The sequence below is a fragment of the Homarus americanus genome, unplaced genomic scaffold, assembly GCF_018991925.1.
Source record: "Homarus americanus isolate GMGI-L3 unplaced genomic scaffold, GMGI_Hamer_2.0 scaffold57980, whole genome shotgun sequence".
In the NCBI taxonomy this organism is placed as follows: Eukaryota; Metazoa; Arthropoda; class Malacostraca; order Decapoda; family Nephropidae; genus Homarus; species Homarus americanus.
In genome coordinates, this window is record NW_024716703.1 from 14,491,575 (window position 1) to 14,501,755 (window position 10,181).

Sequence of the window (10,181 nt, forward strand, 5' to 3'; positions counted from 1 at the left end):
ACCTAATTTTTGTTCGTTAACCGAATTTAAGAATCTTATGGGAGGCAGTTCGTTAACCGAGGCGTTCGTTAACCAAGGGACCACTGTACAGGCAAACCCTATTATTCATAGCTTCGGTACAGTGGTCCCTTGGTAAACGAACAGTTCGTTTAACGAAATTTCGGTTAACGAATTACCTCCCATGATGATCTTCAATTCGGTTAACGAACAAAACTTCGATTAACGAAATTTCGGTTAACGAATTACCTCCCATAATGATCTTCAATTCGATTAACGAACAAAACTTCGATTAACGAAATCCTTACGACAAACACGTTTTGTTGTGAGCATCAGTTGATCAGCTGATGGGCTAGTCTGCCAATTCAGTAACCTGTTCTATGTTTACATTCTTTTCCAGTGGAGTAAATATCAAGAAAATTGTGCTCTTTAATATGTGTGCATTTTTTTATATTAAAATTATTGGTCATTCTAAAATTTAGCCATCCAAGCTCTGTCTACATAAAGTATTTCAACTATTATTTTTGGCTCGATATATGTAACTTTATTCATGTATTGAAACTCATTTACATGCTCACACTGTCCTAAGGGCAAAGCTGTACTGTACATGTAATCAAAATAATGTACAAAATGATTACAGGGGTACTCAAATTTTTGTCTAGTGCAAACTATCTCATGTTTACATTCAAATTAATCTTTGTCTTGTAAGAATTCCAGCAATGTAAGTTATATTCTCCCTGATCACTTCTATGACATTTCATAAGCAAAAAAGAAAAACTCAATCTAAAGGACATAAATAAACAAATAAATACTTCACTAGACCTTTGGCACTAACTGTCAAACATGTCACTGTCACCCCCCCCCCTCCACCTCCCAGCAAGGGTTTGGTGGTTTTCAGTAGGCTTTAAGTTTTATCTTATATAATATCACAGACTAAAGTTAGGAGAATATAATTTGCATTGCTGGAATCCTTGCAAGACAGTGAATAATTTGAATATGAAAGTCATATATTTTGCACAAGAGATAAAAATTTTAGTACATTAGTGTACTGTAGTACATTTTATAATGTAAAGTTTTTCAACTGTATTTTTGGGTAGATTTACATAAATTTCTTCATTTATTTTCATCCATTTAAATGCACACACCATACTAAAAGAAACGTAAAAAAAATAAATGACCTACGTGCAAACATGTACTGTACATGTACTAAATGATTACGGTACTAAAATTGTTATGTCTAGTGCAATTTATAGGTTGTTTATATTCAAATTAATCAGTATTTTACAAGAATCCCAGCAATGTAAATTATATTTTCCCAGGTCATTTCACTGGCTTTTAAAATGAGAGAAGCTTAGTCACTTAAGGACTGTTAAATGAACACACGAGACCTTCGGCTCCAACTGTCAAACATATCACCTTACCTCCTGCTCCCTCCCTCCCTCCCTCCCTCCCTCCCTCTTCCCAGCCAGGCTTTTAGGCTTACAGTTTTTATCTTATATAATATCTCGGACTAAAGTTAGGAGAATATAATTTGCATTGCTGGAATCCTTGCAAGACAGCGTATAATTTGAATATATACGTCATATATTTTGCACATGAGATAAAAATCAATCACTTGTATCACATTACAGTAGTGATTTAAGAGTAATAGTGTATATATATATATATATATATATATATATATATATATATATATATATATATATATATATATATATATATATATATATATATATATATATATATATATATATATATATATATATATATATGTATATATATATATATATATATATATATATACAGTGGGGTATGCTATAACGAATCTAATTGGTTCTAGAACCTCGTTCGTTATAGCATTCGTTCGTTATAGGATTAATCCGTCCCAGGCCCCCAAATACAACCACTTAACACTGAAAAATTTCTGTGGAAATTGTAAAAAATACGGTACTTTATCTTACCTTACCTTAGTGTTGTTCAGCATGCAGGACAGGAGGCAGAGGAGGGGGGGAAGAGAGAATTATGGAGAAGAGGTGGAAGGAGAGGAGTCATCCTTCCTAGCCCTCTTTGGTGACTGTCTTACAGGCACTTTGTCTGTTTATTTATAATTTCTTTCTTAGTTTTAAGGGTTATTAGCTTTCTCACTCGCTTTTGACGATTCAGTGTTATAATTGTACACTTGTATAACAAAATAGTTATAAAAATAACACGAATTTCCACATCAAAAGACGAAATTTCAACAAGTTCAGTGGTGCACTGACCACACAATGAACCAATATGGCGCCCGACGCTCTTGCTGTGAGCCGCGGTACAACAACATTCATGCGCCAGACGAAATAGTCCCGTATTCATCCGCATTCGTTGTAGGAGTTGCGTTCGTTATAGCATTCTCAATTTGATAGGTAAAATCGTTCGTTATAGGAAAATTCGTAGTAGAATCCGTTCGTTATAGCATACCCCACTGCATATATATATATATATATATATATATATATATATATATATATATATATATATATATATATATATATATATATATATATATATATATATATATATATATATATATTGATATATATATATATATATATATATATATATATATATATATATATATATATATATATATATATATATATATATATATATATATATATATATATATATATATATATATATATATATATATATATATATATATATATATATATATATATATATATATATATATATATATATATATATATATATATATACAGTGAGTTCTGCTATAACGCGTGTTTTGATAACGCGAATTTGCTCTAACGCGATTTATGAATTCGGAACAATATTTGTATAACGCGATCGCTTGTTTGCTATAACGCGATTTTTGCTTACTATTTCTCCAATTTTGTGGTATTAACTGTGAATATGGTAAAGAAGAATATCTCCAAAAAGCATTCTGATGATAGAATTCCCGGTGATTATCGTAAAAGAAAGGATATAACACTTGAAGAGAAGCTTGATGTTATCAACCTCAAAATCACCCTTCTCCCCCATCAAGTTACATTCATATTTTTTCAAGGTAAAGTGTTAAATTTACTGTATGATTTCATTATTAGATATGAATGTAACATTTATTTAGACTGTGCTATCCTTTGTGTTAGGCTAACTACTAAAATTTTTTCGATTTCGAGTAATCTGCACCTAACCCTATTTTCTCCATAAGCCCTGTTATTTCTATTACGCGATTTTCTATAACACGATATTTTACAAGAACACAATTATCGCGTTATAGCAGAACTACCTGTATATATATATATATATATATATATATATATATATACTTTTCTGTGATCTGGAACCAATTACCCAATATCCCATTGAAATAATGGATTCGGTTAACGAACGATTCTGGAACGAATTGTGTTCGTTAACCGAGGGACCACTTTCGTAACCCCGTTTATTCGCAATCAACTTATTGTTACCCATTTCCACTATTCGCAATGGTTACCCAATTCATTCTTAAATTCTAACGAACAAAAATTTTGAACCGCGCGCCTCAACTGTAGCGTAGGACATCGTGTGCACGTATTCCTCCGCCATACGCTTCCACTTGCCTCAGTCTCACATGTGCTGGCGTGTGTTTTGTGTGATCTCGCAATGCCTAAGTGACCAGCTACTAAAAGGCCCAGCAATGTTGCTAAGAGATCACGTGTGGCAGTTACGTTGGACGTGAAATTGGATATTGTAAATAGGCATGAACACGGAGAAGGAACACCAGTGATTAGGATCGTGCATGGCTTGGCTCCCTCTACGGTGCATTCTATAGTTAAAAGCGTCGACAAGATCAAGGAGATGGCCGGGTCTGCAACACCACTGATGGCTATGAAGGTGACGAGATTCCTTGATGCTGAGATGGAGAGTATGGAGCGGATGTTGAGCACGTGGATTGATGACCAGACCCTGCGCCTTAAAACACCTTTATCCCAACGCATGATTTAACAGAAGGCAGTGGAGAACAACAGCTTTCAGTGCAAATTGACAGCGATAATGAGAGTGAGGTGGCTGACGACCCTGGCAGTGATGATGAGAGTGAGGTGGCTGATGACCCTGGCAGTGAGGTGACTGACGACCCCAGCCTCCTCTCACCCGCAGTAGACCTTCACCATCTCCCCTAATGCCAACTTCAGCAAGCAAGCAACACAGCACATCAGAGATAAATTAACAATCTACATTTAAAACTTACTTACTCACATAAACATTCAAACACTCACACACTCAAACATTCAAGTATACTGTACTTGCAAACATATATGCCTAATAAACTCAAAGTGTTTGTTATTGATGTTTATTTGATATTATGCCCTTGTTTCTTTATTTATTTTATGTTCTATATGTATTGAGTAAAACAAGTGTTAAAATCTGACGGCCGTATCCCCCCTGTTTACATTATTTCTTATGGGAGAAATTGCTCCGCTATTCGCAATTTCGATATTTGCAATGAGTTTCTTGCCCGTAACCTGTGTGATAAGTGAGGCAGCCCTTAAGCGGGGTTGTGTACTATGGATTCGCATACGATGCAACCCTAATGCTGTGTAGAGTATTGATATTTTAACAAAGAATTTTAAAAATAGCTTTCCAAATATATTTTTTGCAGGTGTGTGGAACAAGAATAGTTTTGGCAAGCCCAGATGTTGGGGCAGCAGTGCAAGTAGTGGGACAGATGGTGTTTCGGGAGAATGACCTGACACAAGCCATTGAGCAGCCCAGATTCACTGTGAAGCCCGGCACCAACCAAGTGTTTGTAGAAGGTAAGTTGAATATATTATAATATAGCCAGTCAAGTACAGTATGCAGGTCGAAAAATCCAAGGCTCCCAGGACCCCCAATGTTGTTGACTGGAATTACTGTAGTAAGAAATTTGTTTAGCCCCATCATTTCAGCTGTTTCTTTAAGGTTGAAAGATAACATATGTGTTTTTAACACTTTTTAGACTCGGCAATCACCTGGGATGTGCAGGATGACACTTTTGTTGGGATTTTATTGTTAACCCCATGCACCCTTGACTTAGTGCGCCGTGGTGCTAACATTTTAGGCCTGTTGCTCCAAATTCTGAATAAACCCTTTATAATAATTTTTATTCATATAATATTTTACTTTACTTTTATCCTATTCGCCACTGATCGGCTCGTTAGCCATTTGGGCGGTCGGTTACATCTCTGTTACACAATGTTGGTAAGTACAGTATTTTCTCGATTTAACGGACTAATTCGAGCCACCCCTGTTCGTTAAATCAAAATTTCTGCTAAATTGAGCTCTTGGTCAACTAAGTATATACACTGGAGCACCTTAGCTTTTGACTTTATTCAAGACATCTTCAGAGGCAACTGAATTTTCAGGGATGGAATGTTAGGTCACTTGTTGTTGGGTGGGGGTTTAGTGGGTCTTATGACCTGAAAATGTCTTGAATAAAGACAAAAGCTAAATTATTTTGAGGGGAGACCTGACCTTGTAAGGGGGGGTAGGAGAAGTCAATTGTTTTATTTCACTATTTGATGATTAACTCAACTGATAAATTTGTGTTAGATGTTTTTTCTTTTATTAAATTATTTTTAATTTTTATTTATCTTCTGTTATCTTAACTTATATCACTTTCTTTAATTTCCTTAGTTATCTTATTTTCTTTCCATATGTACTTGTTAATTCATTTCTAAATTAGTTTCTTTATTTTTTTCTGTATGCTCATTTATTCCTTTCAAAATTCTTTATCTTTCTTTTCTAAATCTTATATATTTCTTACATTATCATTGCAGTTGGGTCTTCATTTATGCGGTCAATTGAACCCAAGGAGTACTGCGTAAAACGAGAAACGCGTAAATGAAATAACAGAACATATGGGATTAATTGAAATAGAGACTGGACCGACCCCCAAACTCCACATTTTCCGACACAATACGTACGTTGTAGTAAAAATAGTATCTTAACTTTATGATGGTATACACACACACATAATATAGAAGAGAAATATCAATAAGAGAATAATATTCTGTACCAGGTAAAAGAAAATTAAGGTTTAACACTTTCGTTACGTTAGGTTAGGTTAGAAAAAATCAAGGTTTGACACTTACGTAAGGTTAGGTTAGGGTAGAAAAAAAATCAAGGTTTAACACTTAGGTTAGGTTAGGTTAGAAAAATCAAGGTTAGGTTTAACACTTACGTTAGTAGAAGAGATGGGTTGGCGTACGGGAATGGTGGCTGGTTCCGAGGCAGAGGGCTTTTAGTTGCCCTCCGGTGAATCACTTTCACTACTCGCAGAGGTTTGCAAGGCCTCCCAGACAAACCCCTCAAAGTCCATATCCTCACTATCACTGACTTGGGCTGGCTGTGGTTGTGGTGGGTTGCGGGCGAGGAAGTCCTCAAAACTACGTTGACGACTAGATTTGATGTTGTCGAGATAGATCTGGATATACGGCTCCATAACTTTCGTCAGATGGTTATTAGACACTTCATACCGATGCTTGTTTAGGTCGTTGTCAAAGATGAGCTTAATTTTCTCCCCCAATTCGATGAATTCCTTCACAGTATCATGGCTTGGTCCAGGTAATTCAATGTTTTTCTCTGGTGGTGGGGGTCCCGCGGAAGCCATTGTGCGTTGTGAGGGGAATAGCGGGCACAAGAGAGGACTGTATACGCGGACTGAGAACAATGGGACAGGCCCTGCTAGGTCAGCGACTTCTACCCTCTGGTGGCAGGGCACGTCATGTTACATTAGACCAATCACAGCTAGCGGCGGAGGGAATGTGTGGGAGGTAAGGATGCGTGGCCCAATCACAGTCCGATACGTCATATGACGTCGCCAATAACGCAACAGAGACATACACTGCGCAACCTACTCGCGCCGCTTACCCAAGCATGGCAGGTGAGATGGCGGGAGGTTTGAATCCAAAAATGGCGCGGCCGGACCGCCAGATGCTCTCCACGTAAATGACCAATTTTACCGCTAAATCAAGCATTTCAATTCTGGCAAGGCACCGCGGAAATAACAAAACGCGTAAACCTAAACCGCGTAAATCCAGACTCAACTGTATATGTTTACAGGTTGACAATCCCTTATTCGAAATCCTTGGGGCCAGATGCATTTCGGATTTCAGAATGGTTAGGTTAGGGTTGTTTTGGTTTTTTAACAGGGATCAGCCCACCCGGGCACAGGTCACTGACCCACACCGGGGCCTGGGGGGCTAAAATATAATAATAATTATAATAATAATAATAATAATAATGATAATAAATTCACAGGTCTAGGTCGTGTTTCTCACTTTTGATCTTTTTTTCATTCTTGTTTTCCTTATTATTATTATTGTTGTTATTATTTTATTATTACAGTATTAGTTATTATTATTGCTATTATTTTATTATTATTATTAATTTTATTATTAATATTATTATTATTATTGTTATTATTAATTTTATTATTATTATTTTATTATTATTATTGTTATCATTATTATTTTATTTTTGTGTATTTTGTATTATAAATTTGATTTACTATGAATAATTATTATTACACTTTCACCCCCCAGGCCCCGATGTGGGTCAGTGACCTTTGCCCGGGTGGGCTAATCCCTGTTTAAAAAAAAAAAAACTTTCGGTTTTCAGAGGTTTTCTGTTTTGGAATTTCGGATAAGGGGTTGTCAACTGTATCATATTTTCCTCTAAATTATTTCAGTATTTATTAGTGCCTAGTTTTTGTATAATTTGCCTTACTTCTATTCTCAACTGTGCTCAATTATATTCTGTTCAATAGATTAACCTGGGAAAACCATATCATTCTTTAACAACACCTCTTAGTATAGCTATTATACTTACATGGTAGACTGCCACAACCCAGGCTTTTATTTAGAATATATCTGGTATCATTAAAGTGTCAGGTAGCGTGGTAGACGAGTGCTTATTTTCTGAGAACCAATTGTTAGAAGATTCCAGCTTTGGGAACAATTTTCCGAGAAAATTTCAATTCCGGCTATCGGAGAGTTTCGGGCTTGAGGGATTCCGGCTAATGGAGATATTACTGTATCTTATGGGAAAAATTGATTCAGTTGACGTCGCGGTTTTCAGGAACGAATCCACAACGTTAAGCGAGGACTTACTGTTTGTATGTTGTGTTGTCAAAGCAAGGGAAACAATTGAGACCCTGCAATTATGTGTAAATAAGGTAGAAAGTCAATTCAGCAACCTGGGACTTGGTCACAATTTTTGTGATACCATATGGCAGCAGGGTCTACCATTAGACAACACATTATGCTTCCAATATCTTCCCAGGCAGTAGTACCTCCCTGACGTAGGTTTTACCGTAGCATGTGTCTGAGGTGTCTCCATAGGTGTGAGCGTATTAACGGAATTACTCTTGATTTAGCAGACTAGCTCACTAAATCAAGCGAAAGGTAATGAAAAAAGTGACTTCCGCTAAATCGAGAGTTTGTTATATCGGATTCCGGTAAATCGAGAGTACTGTATACTGTACTGTATTGGGTATGTACTGGCTCCACGATGTATCTGTACCCACACCGGTGTTGGTCAAGTGTGGTTTTGAAAGATCTCACACTCAGTTCTGTAGCTATTTTAAAGTGTTTTTCATGAATTAGGGATTAAGTTATTATAATATTGTTCTCTTTGTTGATGAAATGATCATGGAAGATAATTTGTTTTTTTCTTTATCACAGATTTGAGAAATGCTGATCGTCTTCCTGGCTCCGTCCGTAACAAATTAATTGCTATGAACCATAGCCTTGAGTTACTCCATCTACCATATACCAGTGTTAATGGTATTACTAAAAATAAAGACGAGTTAATATCATGGTCTGATGCTCGTGGTGGGGGAGTTGCTCACAGGTTAGAGACTGCCCCCAAACATACAGGGAATAATACTGATAAACCTTAAATATTTCACTTTTGATATAGTCTGTGCAGTACAGTACAGTATATTCTTATGAATTTCTGTATTTTATGTATATCCAAGTACCCGTATGTCTTCTTTCAGTGTTTGTTATGGAATATAAAAGTTGTAATAATTTGCTGAGGGTGGTTCTTGTCATAAAGAAAAAATGCACTTTTTGTTGACTTGTTGATGGAAACTTTTATTTATAAATTATTACATACAGTAGTACCCCGATTTACGCGGTCAATTGAACCCACAGGGTACCGCGTAAAGTGAACAACAGAACATATGGGATTAATTCCAATAGAGACTGGCCCGACCCCCAAACTCCACTTTTTGACGACACACAACTATGTTGTAGTAAAAATATTATCTTAACTTTATGATGGTATGCACACACACTTAATATAGAAGAGGTTTGGTTAGGAAAAATAAAGGTTAAGTTAGGAAAAATAAAGGTTAGGTTAGGAAAACTAAAGGTTGGGTGTAACACTTACGTTAGTAGAAGAGATGGGTCGGCATACGGGGATGGAGGCTGGTTCCAAGGCAGAGGGCAGATTACTGGCCCTCAGGTGAATCACCATTACTAGGTGCATCACCATCACTATCAGTTATAGTTGTCAGGGCTTCCCTGACAAATCCCTCAAAGTCACTTTCACTGTCACTATCACTGGTTCTGGCTGGCTGTGGTGGGTTGCGGGCGAAGAACTCGGTAATGCTTTTTTGACGGCTAGTGTTGATGTTGTCTTGATACACCTTGATGTACGGCTCCATAGCCTGCACCAGCCGGGTATGGAAGACTTCATAGCGGTCATCGTCAGGGTCGTTGGAAAGGAAGAGCTTTAATTTCTCTGCACACTCGATGGCACCCTTAATATTACTATGCGTTAATTTGTGTTCTTCTGGGATTGACGCACCACCTTCCTCTTCACTGACGTGATCATCTTCCAACATCTCGTCGGCAGTCATTTCAGGATCTCTGATCACCTCCAGGATGTCTTCGTTGGTGGTCTCGGAGAAGCCTTCAGCTGTAATACTGTGAGCAGCTTCTCTTGCAAGGTCCAATGCCACTGTCACAGACTGAACCTCACCAGTCACAGGTTGACTCCGCCTCTCACCTGGTATGCCATGCAACACATGCCTCCATGTGTGACGAATCGTAGCTATAGACAGCTGATCCCATGCCTTCACCAAGAAGTCTACAGCTTGTTTGACGTTAAATTTCTTCCAAAACTGTTTGACGAGAACTTCTTGAGTCACCACCTGT

The 10,181-nt window shown here is 37.0% G+C and overlaps 1 protein-coding gene across 1 annotated transcript in view; it reads left to right on the forward strand.

Moving 5' to 3' along the window:
- The window catches only part of LOC121858300 (glutathione hydrolase 7-like), a gene marked incomplete at its 5' end in the record, with an annotated part of 52,422 nt that extends 43,320 nt beyond the window's left edge, over window positions 1-9,102 (forward strand). The window contains 2 exon segments of the mRNA XM_042354627.1: window positions 4,637-4,790; window positions 8,700-9,102. Coding sequence (XP_042210561.1) covers window positions 4,637-4,790; window positions 8,700-8,917 — 372 coding nt within the window.
- Between the last annotated feature and the right edge of the window lie 1,079 nt (window positions 9,103-10,181).